Source organism: Macaca nemestrina, chromosome 1, assembly GCF_043159975.1.
Source record: "Macaca nemestrina isolate mMacNem1 chromosome 1, mMacNem.hap1, whole genome shotgun sequence".
NCBI classification, from domain to species: Eukaryota; Metazoa; Chordata; class Mammalia; order Primates; family Cercopithecidae; genus Macaca; species Macaca nemestrina.
Window position 1 is genome coordinate 42,755,843 of NC_092125.1, and position 20,160 is coordinate 42,776,002.

General features: G+C 40.2%; 1 protein-coding gene across 1 annotated transcript in view; it reads right to left on the reverse strand.

The window, feature by feature from the left end:
* Nucleotides 1-2,036, reverse strand: part of NIBAN1 (niban apoptosis regulator 1) — a 173,609-nt gene extending 171,573 nt beyond the window's left edge. The window contains exon 1 of the mRNA XM_024793704.2: nt 1,792-2,036. Coding sequence (XP_024649472.2) covers nt 1,792-1,846 — 55 coding nt within the window. The 5' untranslated portion in view covers nt 1,847-2,036. The remainder of the gene's footprint in view (nt 1-1,791) is intronic.
* Between the last annotated feature and the right edge of the window lie 18,124 nt (nt 2,037-20,160).

The following is a 20,160-nucleotide window of genomic DNA, read 5'->3' on the forward strand; positions in this document are numbered from 1 at the left end:
TGAGTCTTCTTCTCTGGAGGTATTCTAACTTTAACTCTTCTCTTCCCTCTCCCACTACACATACCTTGCAAGTGCCCTCCTGATTATAGAATGAAGAGAGAAAGCTGAACAAGACTGGGGGACGTAATGACTGTCACACCATATGCTATAGGTTTACTCATTCAAACACATGCATTACAAGTTCTTCACTTGCCCTAACTCCCTCACACTTTTGTATGTGTAATAATTTAATAGCTTTCAGAATAAAGAAGGTAATAAATTTTCTTATTATCTGAGTACAATGTTTGCATCAATAGCAACAAATGGCATGGCCAGGAAGTCTTCTTTAAGCAAGTTAATCCTTCACATTTCTTGACTTCAAATGATTAGTGTACACATGGCCATGCTTCCAGGTTAGGTGCGCCTAGGCTTTCCAGTGAAATGAAGTCTTATATAAATGCCTTAAACACAATTTTGCTAACATCCAAATGCAAGCCCTTTCTCACTAAGTTCTGCTAGATTGCCCTTTCAGTCCCTATGCACTGGTAACACAAGCATGTAACCACACTTTTAAGACTAAGGCAGGCTTCATTTATTTCTTTTAAGCTTAGTTCAGCTGTTTTACTAATATAAATAAATCATCCATCTTTTCCCCTTTTAACAAACAAAAGCAAAGAGATACTTGACAAAGTGTTATCCCCATTGTTGATCTTTTATCTCGAAAAGCACCAGAGCAGGAATCTGTAAAATCAACTCCGTTGCTCTTCAAGTGCCCTGATTTGATATCCTTTTTAAATGGTCTTAAATGTGGTGACTGAAAACAAATATGGAATAAGAACAACAAATAAATGATTTCCTCTTAGGAAAGGATTCAAGGGCCAAACAGACCTAGAGTTTAATACCTAGTCTGGAAGATATTTCTGAAGCCGAGGGTGGGGGATAGGGCGGCGGGGCGGGGGAAGAACAGTCAATTGGTAAGATAACCAAATGTTAGGTAGCGGTTGAAGGCAATGTTGGGGTGGGGGGGTGAGAAGAGGGGAGGCCAAATACACCCAGGAAATAAAGGAGATAACAGTCAGGACTTCCTGCAGTTTCAGTTCGGTTTGGGTTTTGTTTTGTTTTGTTTCTGCCTCACGCTCTCTATTGAGTCCCCACATCTCTGAGGGTCTCCCTAAATGAGTTTCTCCCCATCTGTAACTTTCGCGACAGTTACAAAGCACGCCAGTGTTCCTCTTTTGCTTCCCCCTCTCCGGGGCGGGAAGGGAACGGCATGATATTGTCCTTTCTGCCGCTGATGAAATCAGGCTGCTAGTGCTACGGTGAAGCGCGAGCGAAGCTGCGGCAGACGCCGTGCTTTCCAAAGCCAGACCAACATTACTAAGAGGGAAATTCTGCTTTAGCGGCCGGGAATCCCCAGGGGTATCTCTAGAAACGCGGGATATCCCCGTTGCTCTCTTGGCGGCCAGTTCAGAAACCGCTCAGAACTCGGTCCAGAGCAGGTACCTGAGGGCGAAGTGCGCCGGGCGGGGGCGTCACTGACCCCGAGGCGGAGGGAGCGGCGGAGGCGCCGGCGTCCCCACCCGCATCCTGCACCTGCCTCGCTCCCAAGCCCTCCGGGTCCCGGGTCCACACCTGCGCCGGAGCGCGCCGGCTGGGGCAGGAAACCTGGCTCGCGCGGGCGGGCTGCGGTCGGGGATCCCCGCGCGCTGCAGGGAGAGGGCCCCGGGCGCGCCCCTTGGGGCCCCGACAGCGGCAGCCAGCCTGTTGCAGGGGTCAGGGGGCTCCCCAGGCCCCCGGGCGGGGGGGGCGTACCTCGGATGTAAGCGCACTTGCCCTCGTCCAGCTGGCTGGAGGCTGAGCCGCCCATGGCCGCGAGCCGCCGCTGCTGAGCTCGGCAACTGCCCGGCCCGCCCCCGGGGAACTGGCCGCTCTGGTCCGCGCCCGCTGCTTGCTCCTGGAGTTGAGCCGACGGCGAACCCGGCTCTGAAATTAAGAGCAAACTTCCTTCGAGAGGCGAGAGGCAAGAGGCGTCGCCTTCTGGGGCGCCTCCTCCAGGTCCGCGCCTTCTGAGGATCCGTGGGCCGGCCTGGGGGCTGTCTTCCCGCCCTCGCCTCGCTGGTGAGCTCCGACGGGCTGCCCAACCGAGGAGGACGGCCAGCTCCTCCTCCTCGCCCACGGTCGCTTCTTGTTTTCATCCGTTTGGGGCATCCAAGAAACACCTTGGAGGAAGTGGGCCATTTCTCAAGTGACTGTAAATCTCTGTGAGCTGAAACTTTCCCAGCTCACATCCTTCAAGGTGGAGCTCAAGATCCCGTTGCCTTGTAAGTGTGCCTGTCCAAGAAGAAACAGTTTTTCCCAAGCATTACCTGGGAGCCTGTTAGAAATACAAAATCTCAGCGCCTTCGTCCACCATCCCTCTACACACACACACACACACACACACACACACACACACACACACACTCTTAGAATCTCTGGGAGTGGGGCCTAGCAATCTGTATTTTCACAGACCCTCCAGGGAATTCGGATGCCCGCTGAAGTTTGAGAACTAGAGGTAAACTGTACCTTTCTGCAGGCAAGAACTTGGACCAAGGAGGGAGTGGGGAAATTAGGAAAAAAGGAAAGACAGAAAAAAATGGAAAGCCAGGGAAAAACTATGGCTTGGCCCTACAATATACTCCCAGCCCTGAAACTTCCTAAGACTTGATGAACGTCTGTCCTTACCCCTTTACTTTCCATTCCTCTCCTTAACTGGAAATCAATCATTAGAACAGATATTTGTTCTTTTCCCACAACCACTATTTAGCTTGGCAACCTCTCAGAACAAGACCCACTGGGCAGAGGGGTCACCACTGATTTCATCCTATTCTTAGTAGTCAGTTATTTTGCGACTCCTATTGACGTAACCTCAAGGTCAAATGGTCTGTATACACTAGAATCAGGCCTGAGGAGGACTTTGAAGGCTTTCCCACACACCCCCGCCTTCCCTATTAGTTAACTTGCACTTTAACACAACTATTTCATCATACTCACACCCAATCTCTCACACTCTACATTCCAATCTATCAGTAAATCCTGTCAATTCAGCTTTTAAATATGTCCAATAGCCAACCAATTCTCATCCCCTCTACTGCCATCCCATATCATTCCTCACCTCAGTCATTATACTAGCTGCCTAACTGATCTACCTTCTTCAGAGAAAAGCCACGAAGTCCATCGGGCGTAGGTGGAGTTTCCTCTGTGACCTTCTCTACCACCACTCCTTGTTCTTTCTGCTCCAGTCCTACTAGCCTTTTTTTTTTTTTTTACTCTTTCTAAGACACATCAAGCTCAGGGCCTTTGCACTTGTTTTCCATTTCTGTAGGATGCTCTTCCCTCAGATATTCACATAGGTTACTCCCTCAGTCATTCATTCAAGCCTCCACTTTAATGCTAGTAACTCAGAGAGGTTCTCCTTGACCCAGGAACACAAACCATCACCTCTCTCTGCCACTTGCCCTTCATTATTTCTATTTCATATCACTTAGCATCATCTAGCATATATTTCTTTTTTTTTTTTCTTTGAGATGGAGTCTCACTCTGTCGCCCAGGCTGGAATGCAGTGGCACTATCTCGGCTCACTGCAAGCTCCGCCTCCCGGGTTCACGCCATTCTCCTGCCTCAGCCTCCCGAGTAGCTGGGGCTACAGGTACCCACCACCACATCCACCTAATTTTTTGTATTTTTGGTAGAGACAGGGTTTCACCATGTTAGCCAGGATGGTCTCAATCTCCTGACCTCGTGATCCACCTGCCTCAGCCTCCCAGAGTGCTAGGATTACAGGCATGAGCCACCATGCCCGGCCTAACATATATTTATTTGTCTATCTTCCTCCACTGCGATGTAAACTCTATAAGGTCAGGGATTTTCTTATTGTTGTTTCTTGGGGCTTTTTCCCTCAAAATTTCTGTTTTCTTTTTTATTATTATTTTCCCTCTTAGAGCAGGGATTTTTTTTGTCTACTATGTCCTCTGCTATATTTCAAATGCCTGGAAGAGTGCCTAGCATGTAGTAGGTGTCCACTAGATAAGTGTCCACTAGATAAGTAGATAACCACTGAATAAGTGAATGAATGAAAAATAAAATGTAAAAATCTGTACTCAACAAAAACTATGATCTCAAGCATTTCCAGATAACAACTCAATGATTGAATTATTTAATGTTGAACTCTTCTCTCAATACTCTAGCTGGCTCCTAGAATTAAGTGTATCTCCTTGAAGAAGGAATTTCTTTGACTATATAAATAGCTATAATTGTGCCTCAGAATACTGTTATTGTTGTTGTTGTTATTGAAGAAAACTAGCTTGGATCTCCTGTCAGAAGTGTAGTTTTAGCTTGTCACCTCTTGTTCAGGAATATTCTGAGAAAGGACTGATTATCCTCATCTATCATTATCTACTCATTTGTAAACATTCACAGATGAAACAGAGTGCAAAGATGGACTCACACAAACAAATGGAAAAACATTCAATGCTCATGGATAAGAAGAATCAATATTGTTAAAATAGTCATACTGCCCAGAACAATGTACAGATTCAAAGCTATTCCTATCAAACTACCAAAGACATGCCTCACAGAATTAGAAAAAAACTATTCTAAAATTCATATGAAATCAAAAAAGAGCCTGAATAGCCAAAGCAATCCTAAGCAAAAAGAACAAAGTTGTTGGCATGGCATGAACTGACTTCAAACTATACTGGAAGGGTACAGTAACCAAAACAGAATAATACTGGTACAAAAACAGTATGCCAGAAATACTGGACAAAAACAGATACTTAGACCAATGGAACAGAATAGAGAAGTAAACCCAGAAATAAAGCTGCATACCATCTGATCTTCAACAAAGTTGACAAAAGCAACGGGAAAGGACTCTCCCTATTCAATAAATGGTGCTGAGATAACTGGCCAGTCATATGCAGATGATTGAAACTGAACCCCTTCTTTTTTTCTTTTTCTTTTTTTTTTTTTTTGAGACGGAGTCTTGCTCTGTCACCAGGCTGGAGTGCAGTGGCGCGATCTCGGCTCACTGCAACCTCCACCTCTCAGGTTCAAGCAATTCTCCTGCCTCAGCCTCCTGAGTAGCTGGGACTACAGGCATGTGCCACCACACCCAGCTAATTTTGTATTTTTAATAGAGATAGGGTTTCACCATTTTGGCCAGGATGGTCTTGATCTCCTGACCTCATGATCCGCCTGCCTCAGCCTCTCAAAGTGCTGGGGTTACAGGCGTGAGCCACCATGCCCAGCTGGACCCCTACTTTATATTATACCATACACAAAAATCAACTTAAGATGGATTAAAGACTTAAGTGTAAAACCCAAAACTACAAAAACTCTTGAAGAAACTTAGGAATACCATTCTAGACATAGGCCCTGGCAAAGATTTCATGACAAAGACACGAAAAGCAGTTGCAACAAGAACAAAAATTGACAAATGGAACCTGATTAGACTAAACAGCTTCTGCACAGCAAAATAAACTATCAGCAGAGTAAATAGACAACTCACAGAATGGGAGAATATATTTGTGAACTATGCATCTAACAAAGATCTAATATCCAGAATCCATAAGAAATTTAAAGTAGCAAGTAATAAACAGACAATTCCATTAAAAAGTGGGCAAAGGACATAAGCACTTTTCTAAAGAAGACATATGCACAGTCAACAAGCATATGAAAAAATATTCAACATTACTAATCATTAGATAAATATGAATCAAAACCACAGTAAGATACCATCTCATATCAGTCAGAGAGCTGTTATTAAAAAGCTCCCACTGTTGGTGGGAATGTAAATTAGTTTAGCCACTGCAGAAAGCAGTTTGTCAATTTCTCAAAGAATTTAGAACTACCATTTAACCCAACAATCCCATTATTGGATATTTACCCAAAGGAATGTAAATCACTATACCATAAAGACATATACATACATATGTTCATTGAAGTGCTACTCATAATACCAAAGCCATGGAATCAACCCAAATGCCCATCAACAGTAGACTAGATAAAGAAAATGCAGTACATATACACCATGGAATACTACACAGCTATGAAAAAGAATGAGATCATGTCCTTTGCAGCAAAGTGGATGGAGCTGGAGGCCATTATCCTAAGTGAATTAACACAGGAACAGAAAACCAAATGCCACATGTTCTCACTTATAAATGGGAGCTAAACTTTGAGTACACATGGACATAAGAAGGGAACAATAGACATCAGGGCCTATTTGAGGGTGGAGGATGGAAAAAGGGCAAGGATCAAAAAACTATCTGTCAGCCGAGCACAGTGGCTCATGTCTGTAATCCTAGCACTTTGGGAGGCCAAGGGAGATGGATCACTTAAGTCTGGGAGTTCAAGACCAGCCTGGGCAAAAAGACAAAACCACATCTCTACAAAAAATACCAAAAACAAATAGCCAGACAAGGTGGCATGTGTCTGTTGTCCCAGCTACTCTGGAGGCTGAGGTGGGAGAATCACTTGACCCCAGGAGGCAGAGGTTGCAGTGAGCTGAGATTGCGCCACTGCATTCCAGCCTGGGCAACAGAGCAAGACCTGTCTCAAACAAACAAAACAAAAAAACTACCAGTTGAGCACTATACTATTTACCTAGGTGACAAAATAATATGTACACCAAAGCCCCACAACAGGTAATTTCTCCATAGAATAAACCTGTGCGTGTACCCCTGAAATTAAAATAAAAGTCAAAAAAATAGAATAAAATATTTTTAAAGATGGATTCATATAGTAGAGGATTACAGGTTAGCAGGTTTGTAACCTGGCAGTTCCAGCTTTGATTTAATTAATAGCCATGTGATCTGGTCAAGTTGCCTAACTTACCTGTCTCAGTCTCATCTGTTAAGTGGAGCTAATTACATTTACCTCATGAACTGTTGTCAAAATGAAGTTTGATCAGGTTTATGAATGACTTGACATATTCCCAAGAGCATAGTAAGTGTTCAGTAAAGGGAAGCTAGGACTAATATTATTAGAAAGGGCAAGAGTGAGGAAGGAAAGCAATTTTCTAGAGAAAGTGAAATTTTAATTGGACCTTGAAACTTATGGACGTTACATTAAGAAAGAGCTGCAGCTTCCTTTCTTCCCCCAAACAAATAAAGTTCTTTTTCCCCCAATGGTTTACAGGAAAATTAAGGAATTCATTATTTTAGTCATAGTATTTAATATTTGCAAATCCTATGTGGGCATCATTTTATTAATCACACACTAAAAATGAGTCTCCAAGCAATTCAATAACTTTATGAACCAGATTCAATTTCACATGATTCAAATCAGCTACTTTAGAAAATTTCCTTTGCAATGTTAGTTTCTGTACTGTATCTGTATTTTGTATTAAAATACTCTTAGGACCATTTCTTTCAGGTAAACATCACATACTAAAATGATTACTTTTTTAACATCTTCATTGAGATATAATTCATATACCATAAAATTCACCCTTTTTTCCAAAGGCTCGAATTAGTTCAGTAGTCATTTAACATATTTAAAGTGTGTGTGTGTGTGGATTCCCTTGCACATCATAGAACTACAAAGCCCTTATTTGCCATGGTCTCATGTGAGTTAGTAGAATCTATCTACTTAACCTCCTGCAGAGCAGAGATTACTTCAAACTTCTTTGTACTTCTCCAAGAAACTTATACTGCCTTGTGATATGGGAGTAGAAGTTCTGTAATTCATTAATTGATAAGTGCATATGGTAGTTTACATCATTACTAATTTGATCTTCACAAAAACCCACTAAGGCAAGCCCTATTATTATCACCACTTCACAGATGAGGAAGCCCAGGTTAAGAAGTTTTAAGAATTTATCTAAGGTCACCTGTGATATGGGCTTGTCTGACTCCAGAGTTCATCCTCTTAACCGTAATAATGCTTTTATCTTAAATCTTGATTTTGTTTATTTACATAAGTAATCCAAGTTGTACTATAAAAAATTAGAAAATATAGATAAATAATAAGAAAAATGGATAAAAATGTCCAAATCCCAACATCGATATCTTTAGATAGCCCCAATTACCAGTTTGGTGTAAATTCCTACAGATTCACATGTAATTATGAATATATGCATAAGTATAGTTTATAATTACATATAAACTTACTAGAATTACTTATTCACCAAAATGAGACGTTATGCTCTATGTATTATTTAATCTGTGTCATAATTTTTCATTTGGAATATTTCCACTTAACTAAATATTTATTTCTAGTCAATGGTATTTCACTGTAATGTAGCTTAATTCATCCACCTACTAACAATGTGTAATTCCCATTTCCCTACCCCTAGATTACACTGGACTTTTTAATATCTTTTAAAATTAGCCTATCATTATTATAATTATTATTATTCCTTTTAATATTTGTCAATTTGGGAGTCTAAATAGGGGTCACATTCTGTTGTTCAATTTTGAAATTTTTAATGAGGAAGAATATTTTTTCCATGGACTTTCTGGCCATATGTGTTCCTTCTTTGTGAATTGCCTATGCTTGTACTTCTCCATTTTTCTATTGATTTCTTATCCTTATTGTTATTGAAAAGTTTTATATCTATATTAGAGACATTAACCCTTTTACTGTAAAACACATTGCAAATTAAATTACTGAAACATATTTCTCTGTGCTCTATATTGAATTTTCTTTTCTGAATATTGACCTAACCACAGGCAAATTTAAAAATCAAATTTGTCTCTGCCACCTTCTCATCTTTCCTCATTCCCTTTTATCCTTACATAATGTCTAAAGAATGCCTAGCCTAATCAATAATATATCTTATAGGTTGTTGTACCTAGGGTTTTTACACAAAATAGATTAACTTGGAAGTCATTTTATGAATTTTTAAAACATATGTGTTTGTTTACTTACTAGCTGCCTCAAAAGATGGTTATAATAATCTAATACAATCTGTCTTAGGGGCTCAAAGTTTAAAGACTGGGCTTTAATCCTCATTCTGATACTGGCTTGCCTCATGATCTTGGGAAATAACTTAAATTTTCTAAGCTTCATATTCCTTATCTTCAAAATAGGTATCTGCAAAAATTAGATGAGATCATATGTATAATATACTTAATACATATGACTATACCTACATATTTAGCATTCTCTAAATGAAGCTAGTATATAACTAGTGATAAACAAAAAAGTACTTTAACTGTTTTATCAATGCTAGTCCTTTTTATTCATATGCTTGTTATAATCCTTTTGTGGCCAGTATATCGAACTCCCCAGGGGCAGGTATTAATACCAATTTTGAAAGAGAAAATGTGTATTACTATATTTTAATTATATATGTGAACAACAAAAAATAACTGTCTTCATAATACAAACTATAGAAAGCTAAGCTGAATAAAATCTTTTCTAGAGGTAACATGTTGAAGATGAAATCCAACTTCTGCTTATCAATGACTCTTGAAGTTGCGGGAACTCCAGGACTGTGTGGCATTTTTATTGGAAAAAGATATTCTTTAAGTTGAGAAACACTTGCTCAATGTGCTTTTCAAATGTAAGTCATCACAATTATATATAGACCTCTAGTATTTGCATAAGACCATAGACACAGAATAGAAGTTCAAGTATTTTAACAGAAACCAGTAAAGGTTTGGAACTAAGGATGACAACTCTAGAACCAAGGAAACGTTTAGATGTGTAGGCACCAATCTTCAAATCTGACAAATACCAGACCAGCACAGTTGCCCTTGTGAAAACTGTAGCCATATTACTGCCAAAGATAAACAGATTATATGGGTTCTTCTGAAGTCAAGGTTCTGAAGGACCTTGTATTTGGGGAAGTTAGTTTAGTGTTAGTGCACAAAGGGAAGAGTGCCACCTGCTGGGCCACCGGTGATACTCCCCGTGGGGCCACAGCTACCGGGCAGGGTGGGAAAGAACACTGACTCTGGTCCAAATCAAATTCATTTTGCTACACCTAGATTAGTTTAACAGTCATTTGGAATTATTCAGCCACTTCCTACAAATATTAATATCCAAGCTTCTTTCTCCTCAGCTAACAAATGAATGACTCTGAGAACAGAACTTTTCCGGCTAAATTTATTTTAGGGGCCAATTCTAGTATTTCAACATGCAAACTTGCACACATGTGTAAGCTTTGTACCCACAAAATGTGCACATAACACACATTTTTGACATTAATTATATTTTGTAAAGCACATGTTTTTTTTCATTCTTTTGACTTAGAGTCATCGTTCCCTCTTCTCTTTACAGTGCAAAATGCCAGCACAGTAATTCTCTTAGTCAGGTGTCAGTAGTTGCTGAGAATAGGCCAGGGCTCTGATTTCTATTCTATTGTGCTTAAATGGGGAGATGGGAAGAAGTTTTTATTTATTTATTTTTTGAGTCAGGGTCTCGCTCTGTCACCCAGGCTGGAGTGCAGTGGCACGATCTCGGCTCATTACAACCTCCTCCTGGGTTCAAGCAATTCTCCTGCCTCAGCCTCCCGAGTAGCTGGGACTACAAGTGCACACCACCATACCCAGCTAATTTTTGTATTTTTAGTAGAGATGGGGTTTCACTATGTTGGCTAGGCCAGTCTTGAAATCCTGACCTTAAGTGATTCACCTGCCTTGGCCTCCCAAAATGCTGGGATTACAGGTGTGAGCCACCACGCCCAGCCAGGAAGAAGTATTGGTAGTGGAACCACAAGGGCATGTAGGAACAGTGGGACTGATTCATTAAAGTGGGGTAGGTAGGGTATTATGTCACTAACATTGTTTAGAATTCCTGCACATGGTGATTTTTAAAAATGCAAGCTGAGTTAGTTTTATTATTGCTTTTCAATGCTCTACACAGAGTGTACCCCTTTTTGCCAAACCAAGGACAGACCACTCCCACAGCATTCCTTCTGATAGACCTCTAAATATTTTCACTCACAAATGGTGTAGGGAGTGAGGCAGAAATGCCCAGATTTATATGCCTTATGTATGGAAGGAATATACTCTCTTCTACATTGGCATGACTTATTGTACCTAATTAAAACTATCTGCATCCATGCTGCCTTAAAATCTTTTTCCTATTTTGACATTGTGCCAATTATCAACTCATTTAGGTTACAAATTATAAAGCTATCATATTAAATATCTTAAGGTGAATTCATATAATCAGATTGCATGCCTTGTAAAATTTAGCTAAAATCAGCTCACTGCCAGAGTAACAGTATTGAAGGAGAAGAAGGAAAGAGTAATCTAGGAGTATGGGGCCCTCAAAACACATCATGGGAGTCTATATCCAAACTAGGTTAATCAGGATCTTGCCCAGGATTTTTCTACTGTAGTTATTGAAGAAAACTCTTTCTTTCCCCTGGGGTCAATAAGTTGGTAAAATAGGAATCTCGAGCCACCAAGTGGACATTTGTCTACCAGAAGGACAGACCCTGATTGAAAGAAAAGAATTCTTTGATGACATCTCATTAGTTGAGCCCTGGCTTGCCCAGTTACATGAAACAAATCCTCTCATTTGCGTTCGTTAAGCAAGTTTGAACTGGATTTCTGTCTTCCAACAAAAGCATTTTGACAAATAGAAGGCTTTAAATATAGTGCTTGTGTGCAAGATTAAAATATTCTATAGTTATACTATATCCTTTTACATAATTGATTAAAGCAAATATAAGCAGATCATTTTCTATGAGTGATTTGCAGCACATGCCAACAAATGGCAGTTGCCACAATATATAAAAATTTACTTTTCTCATTCATTTGTTATTCTCTATAGTCAGTTTCGAAAATGATTTATTTTCATCCTAGACATTTCATTAATTATTGACTATACATATAGACTAATTCCAATTTATATTTAAAAGCAGCTGGCTCAAATCTTGGCAAGAGAATTAGCAGTGATTCCACACATCATGATCTGAATATATATAAACATAGTCCGATCGTACTCCCATTTTATTCATTTTTTTAAAAATTAGATTCATAAAATTCTAACTTCTAGCTCAAGTTATGCTGAAATTAAATTGGGAAACATGGCAGACTTTGGGTTAGAACTAAATCAGATTGGCAGAAATTTTGCAACCTTAATGGCTATGTTTTACATACTGTTATTGAAGTTACAGCCATATAAATTATATAATTTAATCTTAGAATTCTTGGAAATTAACTACTGTTAATTTATAATAACTTTAATTTAGAGAGAACCCAGTGCAGATAAATTAAGCAATATTGAGACAGCTATCATGAAAGTATCAGTAGAAAACGAGCTAGAGAACAAGGATAGCCTCATCAACCTTCTGGGTTTTCAATGGGATTTTTTTTTGGTTTTGTTGTTTGTCAGGAAGTTTTTGTTTGTGTGTTTATTTAGTTTTGGTTTTTTGATACAGACGCACTGTGATCTTTATTGTGATGGCTTGGTATCCACTGACTGGAACAGCACCAGGCTTACGGTCAGTGCTCAATTAAGGTTTATTGAATGAATGAGTGTTCTGTAATAGATGCAAATCTGGTGCAACATGAGTTTTTCTGTTATTGCTGTAGGTAATAAAACATGCCCATTGTGAACTAAACCAGAAGGAATTTTCAGGTGTCCCTTTTTCAAGCTTCCTCATCCTAATAGTAAATGAACTGAGACCAGAAAAGGTAAAGTGACTGCCCAAAACAGAGAAAGGGGTAGTAAATCAATTAACAAGCATTTATCAAGTAGTGTACACTATTTCAGATAATGAAGACACAGCAGAGCATAAGGCAGTTAAAGTCTCTGCCTTCAAGGAGTTTATATTCCAGTGGGAAAAGCGATGAACATGTAAATGAATAAGATAATTTCAGGCCTTGATAAAATGGTGCTACAAAAATAATGATACAGAACATTTGGATGGAGAATGATGGAGGGTGGAGAGAAACACAGTTGACTTAGATTACTCAGAACTGGATGCTGTGAAGACTTTCATGGGGGCTGAGGCCTGAATGACGAGGAGACAGCCAAGCAAAAGTATGGAGGAAGGGTATTAGAAATGCAAGTACAAAGGGTCTGAGATGGAAACAAGCTTGATGTGTTTCATGAAAATAAAACGGCCATAGTGTTTCAACCAGAATGAGGAGGAGAGAAAATGAATAGAGACAAGGTTAGCTGAGCCAACACCAAACCCTGTAGAGCACTGTGTATCAGGAAAAGTAGTTGTGGGTTTTTACAGGGTCTGATGAGACAGCATTCAAAAGGTTTTGAGGAAAGGAGTCGTATTATCTAATTTTCATTTCAGAAAAATCACTCAGGCTACCGTGTGGAGAATGGACTGGGATAAGGCAAGAGATGATGCTGTAAGACTAATTAGAATACTGCTCCAGTAATCCAGGCTGCATGGTGTTCACTTGGACTAGGATTGACAGTAGAGAGGGTGAGCAGTAGCTGGACTCAAGACATTTGTAAGTACCTATAGGACTTACTGCTAGATGCATTTGGGCAAATGAAGATGCCATTTACAGTGATAGAGAGGACTCTGGAAGAATGACTTGGGAGAATGGGGAAATGATTAGTTTGGCTTTGGACATGTCAAGTCTGAAATTTTTTTAAATCAACTTTCTCAGGTTTAGTAAGCCTGAAATTTTTATTAAACATTCAAATGGAAATGCTAAAACATAGTTGGATAGATAAGTCTGGACTTCAAAACAGAGGTCAGGAGAGGTGACATGGATTTGGACATCATCAATAAAGAGATGATATTCAAAGCCATGGCTCTAGGGAAACCCTGTGGTTAGAGAAGAAAGGAGGACTGAGACAGTCTGGAGCACTGTGAGAGATCTTCTGGAGGACGAGGAGCCAGAACAAAAGGGCTGAGAAAGAACACAGAAGAATCTGGTTTCCCGCATGTCTCATGGGTGACCTTGATAAGGACTGTTCTTAATATGGAAATGGGAGAATGGAGGAAGGAAAGCCTAATTGACATGTAGTGAGGTAAGAACGGGGAGTGAGGACAAAGCAGCAGCAAGTTAAACATGGCTTTCAGAAATGTTTCCATGGAGTTAGGAAGTCCTGAAGAGGGCAACAGAGGATGATGTACAAAGCAATGTAGGACGATTCGCCTTTGGCCTTGGATACAGCAGGGATGCTTCTTCCACTGTGACTTGAGAGCAGTTAGTTGCTGGGGCTCAGGTGCAGGTGGGCTGCAGGATTTGGTGAATTCTTGACTAATTCCATCAAAGTTGAACCCAATTTTTCCAAATCCTACTTCAGATTGTAACCACATAGCCACCATTGGAATGATAAAGTCATATTTGTTGTATTGGACACAATAGCTGAAAGTTTTGAAAGATGTAATTCCTACTTCTAACTTGCTGTGTGAAATTATTCTACAAATGTAATCATCTAAGTTTAGTGGTGCGAAAGTGTCATTACTTAATCAAATGAAATTACTATAGCACCAAGCTTATTTTCAATATAATGTAAAAGAGACCTCGTCCTTAGTTTTTAGTTATTCAAAGGAATGAAGTCAACAAACTAAGAAAGTGGAAAAAACCTAGGTCCTTAAAATCATCATTGGACTACTGAATTAAGCAGCTCTGGAATGGCCTTATCCCAGATTTCTTGTTATGTGAGTTAATAAATGTACTGATTGTTTGAGCCATTTTTTGTTGATTATTGCCACTTATAGCTGAAAGCAGTTTAACAAGCATGGTATTTTACTAGAATAACTGGTAGCCATCTGGAAAAAAATAAAGCTCAAACCTTACGCAAAAATACATTCCAGACAGATCAAAATATAATAAAAACTAAAGTTTAACTATCACCATTCCTAATTTTGCACAAAAGCAGCAGAAGCTTTAAAGTAAAAGCTGTTCTTTTATGTTTTAACTTAATTATTCTAAATGATATGTAAGCCATTTAAATTGGGCTATCTATAGTAACAAATGGAACATAATAGTGAATAATACAAATGCCAGCAACAACTGACAAATATTTTGTCATTAAGACACTTTTCATCCTTTATTGCTCTCTTTTCCCGTTTTAGTATGTTGTATTTTTCTTGAACTATAAAATATTATTTACTGGATGCTTGCAGATAACATCATATCCTTTCCATAATTAAACATGAAACTACCAGGAGAACCCTAAGTCTACCTCTTTTCCTTCTATCTGGTTCTATGTGTGAGTATCCTAGTCACTTCTATCATCTTCGTTGAGCCCTTGAGAAAAAAGATGACAGACAGTGACAGTAGTGTTGTACCCCCAGTACCAACCACCATGTCTGGAACATGAAGGCATTCAGTGAAGTTTTGTTAAGTGGACAGATGAATGAATGCATGCACACATGTGTGTGAGAAAATGGAGGGAAGGTGATACTTTTCCTGTTTCTGCTCACTTGCATGGTCAGAAGAAAGAGAACAAGTTGCTGAAGGTTCATGGAAAGCTCACAAAGAAAGAAGATGCATCTTCTTATCCAGTTCATGAACTCTCAGGAGCATTGCTCAAGGGTTCTTCCTGGTTGCAGTTCTGAGAACTATTGTAGGAGGAGTGAAGAAAACATTTATTGTCTACTGGATGCTGGGCACTGTCCTAGACACTTTAATACATTATTGTATCCTCTATTTCTATTTATTTTATAAATAAGATAGGGGTTGTCTTCTAAGGGAGGTACACAATCTATTCAACTGGGAGAATTTGCAAATCCTAGAGCATTCAATCTATAGCTCAATAGGCTGAACTCTGCCTATCTAAGTTCAAAATTAATTATCTTCCTCAAGCAAGCGCTCTAACTTGGAAGTCAAGTTGCAGAGCAAGGCAAAAATAACAGCAGTAGTTTTATACATATTTCTGATCTCTTCCTAAGTAAATACATTGAAAAACTCCCATTGTAGCTACTCAAAATGTACTTGCAACAACATAGGAATTCCACTAAGATTTACCTTGTTAGACTTCTTTTTAGTTTACCATCCAAATCTTTTGTAGGGAAATTTATAGACACAATGGATGAATTATTCTATTGTTTTTCATTATCCTAGGCTAATGAATATATCCACTAGAGTGTCTGTGATGGTTAAATTTTATGTACCAATTTGGCTAGGCTGTGGTGCCCAGCTGTTTGTTCAAACACTAGTCCAGCTATTGCTGTGAAGATACTTTGTAGATGTGATCAACATCTACAATCAGTCGAGTTTAAGTAAAGGAGATTGCCCTCAATCTCCTTGGGGGGTTTCCTTGTTCAGTCAGGTGAAAGACATAATTGCAGAACTGAGGACTCCTGGAAAGGAAGGAATTCTGCCTCAAGACTGTAACATCGAAATCCTGCCAGATTTCCCAGGCTGCAGGCTTGCCCTACACATCTCAAACTTGCCAGCCCCACAATTGCATGAGCCAGTTCCTTTAAAAAATATTAGCAAGAGGGAAATCAGGAATAATAGGCAGGTGCCCTATCTGGCATAAATATTTAGAACCTTGGTCCTATATAACCTGATTCCTTTGGCTCCGATTACTAATCTCTATGGATTCACTCCTGTTGTCTCTCCAGTCTCAGAACTTCTAAATGAAGTTGCCCTGCTCACACAAAACATGTGTGTGTGTGTGTGTGTGTGTGTGTGTGTGTGTGTGTGTGTGTGTATTACTGTGTGTGTGGGTATTACTGTGTGCGTGTATATATATATATTTATGTATATATACTATTAGTTCTGTTTCTCTAGAGAACATTTGCTGATACAACAGCTATACTATTTGCAACAGATAAAAATAAACTAGTATTAAGAAGATAAAAGCAGGTCGGGCGCAGTGGCTCATGCCTGTAATCCCAGCACTTTGGGAGACCAAGGCAGGTGGATCACCTGAGGTCAGGAGTTCAAGACCAACCTGGCCAACATGGTGAAACCCCTTCTCTACTAAAAATACAAAAATCAGCCAGGTGTGGTGGTGGGCACCTGTAATCTCAGCTACTCAGGAGGCTGAGGCAGGAGAATCGCTAGAATCTAGGAGGCGGACGTTGCAGTGAGCCGAGATTGCACCACTGCACTCCAGCCTGGGCGACGAGTGAAACTAAGTCTCAAAAAATAAAAAATTAAAAGATAAAAGATAAAAGCAATTAGCAGTCTTTCTCTCTTTGATAGCATTTATTCAGAAACATAAGTTCCAAAGGCTTTGGAATCCTGCCATCTCTAATTATACTACAGATAGAATACTTTAAAAAATAAAATAGTCTGTCATTTTTATTTTTAAAATACATGTGATTTTTAGCTTTGAGAAAGTGCTAACGTCATCATTAAGCCAGACGTTGAGAAAGTGTGGCATCTTTAAACACTCTGAAGCACTAATTTCAGAGATCCCCCTAGGATTTTCTTTCAGTCCTTACTTATATCCAGATTGTGTTTTAATATCTCTCTTTAGATGTGCCACAATAAGTTTACAACCACTAAAATATGACATTGGAACTATCAGAAAAGCATCTGTATCCACCACAAAAAGCTGGAGGGAAGTACAACTACAGTTCACTGCGTAGCCAGGTGACAGCCATTTAGCAATATCTGGCAGCAAAGGAGAATGAAACATAAGATAAATTGAAGTGTCTGAAAAGTATATGAACCTCAAGTGTTGAAAACATGTCTAGTTCTCTGAAAGATTATATAAGTAAACATTTCAGTTCTTTAAGGAGCACCTCCCATGGACCCAGGGTGTTTTTCAGGAACTGGACATAGCTTTCCCCTCCTGAGAAGATGAGGGTCTGATGATGGAGACCAACAGATAAGATAACAAGCAGTAAGAATAATTTGTAACATGTTCAGTGCCATACTAAACTGATTCATAAAACGATTCGATTTACAATGATTTACAGGAACACCTCCTGCGATGAACTGAAGGTTTGCATCAGCCTAAAACTCATATGTTGAAATCTAACTCCCAAGATGATGATATTAGGAGGTGGGACCTTTGGGAGGTGATTAGGTCATGAAGGTGGAGCCCTCATGAATGGGATTAGTGTCCTTCTTAAAGAGGCCTCAGAGAGTCTTCTTTCCCTTTTTCCACCATGTGAGAATATCATGAGAAGTTAGCAGTCTGCAACCCGAAAGAAGTCCCTCACCAGAACGTGCCCATGCTGGCACCCTGATCACAGACTCTCAGCCTCCAGAAACTGAGAGAAAGAAATATCTGTTGTTTATAAGCCATCCATTCTGTGTTACTTTGTTATAGCAGCCTGAATGGATTAAGACATCTTAGGCAAGAAAGACAGAAACATTACTCTGCTAGAGAGAAGGGAATTGCAGAGGGAAGGTAACAAATATCCTTATGGAGAAGGTGACCTTCTAGCCAGCTCTTGAAGTTAAGGGAGCAAAGACTCTGAAGGTAAAAAGAAAAGAGACCAAGAGCAAGGGGTCATTCTCCAACAGTCCAGGCAGACAGGGGAGACTTTCAGAGGCACAGAGGCAAATTTAGGACCAGGCCAGCCACTTGGCTTTGCTATTGGGTATACGAACTGGGCTTGCCAACATGCAGTGGGAAAGGTAAGATTTAGTGAGAGACTGGATGTGGGAAAAGGAGGGAGAAACACTCCTGAGTGCTTGATCTGAGAAATGATGACTGGTAGAGAACAGAAAGTTAAAGATTTACAGAAGAAAATACTGCTTTGGGAGAAAGAGGATGTGTTCTGTTGGGGGATGTTGAGACTGAAGAGCCAGTGGAGCGTCCAGGTAGAGATGTCAAGTAACCACTTAATAACCTGGGTCTGCCCCCCAGGAGAAGTTTAGGTCAAAAATATAGATTTCGTCGTCATTAGCAAACTGGATGAGAATGCCCAGAGGAAGAAGCAAGACAAGGAAAGAAGATAACCAAGGAGCAAACATTGCTGGACCCTAATGTTTAAGAGGCAGGAGAAAAGAGAAAAGCCCCATAAAAAACTAAAAAAGTCAAGGAGTTATTATTGTATATGTTTGTTTTGTTTAATAAATATGCTATATGCTATAAATATTTATATTGTTTTGTTTAATAAATATGCTATATGCTATAAATATGCTATATGCATATATATGCTAATTATATACATGACACAAAACTTACCATTTCAATCATTTTTAAGTGTACAATTTAGTGGTATTAATTACATTCACCATGTTGTACATCCATTACCACTATTTCCAAAACCATTTCATTATCCCAAACAGAAATTCTGCAACGATTAAGCAATAGTTCCTCATTCCTCTCTCCCCACAGTCCCTGGTAAACTTTTTCATTGAGACAGTCTCGCTCTGTCACCCAGTCTGGAGTACAGAGGTGCAATCTCAGCTCCCCGGGTTAAAGCAATCCTCCCACCTCAGCCTCCTGAGTATCTGGGACTACAGGCATGGGCCATCATGCCTGGCTAATTTTTTTTTTTTTTTTTTTTTTTTTTGTAGACACAGGGCTGTCACTACGTTGCCCAGGCTGGTCTCGAACTCCTGAGCTCAAGTGATCTGCCCTCCTCAGCCTCCCAAAGTGCTGGGATTACAGGCATGAGCCACCGGGCCCTGCCGGGCTTCTGGTAACTTTTTCTGAGACAGTTTTGCTGTGTCACCCAGGCTGGAGCCCAGTAGTGTAATCTCGGTTCACAGCAACCTCCACCTCCTGGGTTGAAGCAACTCTCGTGCCTAAGCCTCCCGTGTAGCTGGGATTACAGGCATGTGCCACCATGCCCAGCTAATTTTTGTGTTTTGTTTTGTTTTGGTTTGGTTTGGTTTGGTTTTGGTTTTGTTCTAGTAGAGATAGAGACAGGATTTCACCATGCTGGCCAGGCTACTGTGGAACTCCTGACGTCAAGTGATCTGCCCACCTCAGCCTCCCAAAGTGCTGAGATTACAGGTATGAGCCATCGCACCTGGCTGCACCTACTAACTTCTCATCTACTTTCTGTCTTTATGAATTTGTCTACGCTAGGTATCTCATACAAGCAGAATCATATAGTTGTCCTTCTTTTTTTTTTTTTGAGACGGAGTCTCGCTCTGTCGCCCGGGCTGAAGTGCAGTGGCCGGATCTCAGCTCACTGCAAGCTCCGCCTCCCGGGTTTACGCCATTCTCCTGCCTTAGCCTCCCGAGTAGCTGGGATTACAGGCGCCCGCCAACTCACCCGGCTAGTTTTTGTTGTTGTTGTTGTTGTTGTTGTTGTTTTGAGACGGAGTCTCGCTCTGTCGCCCGGGCTGGAGTGCAGTGGCCGGATCTCAGCTCACTGCAAGCTCCGCCTCC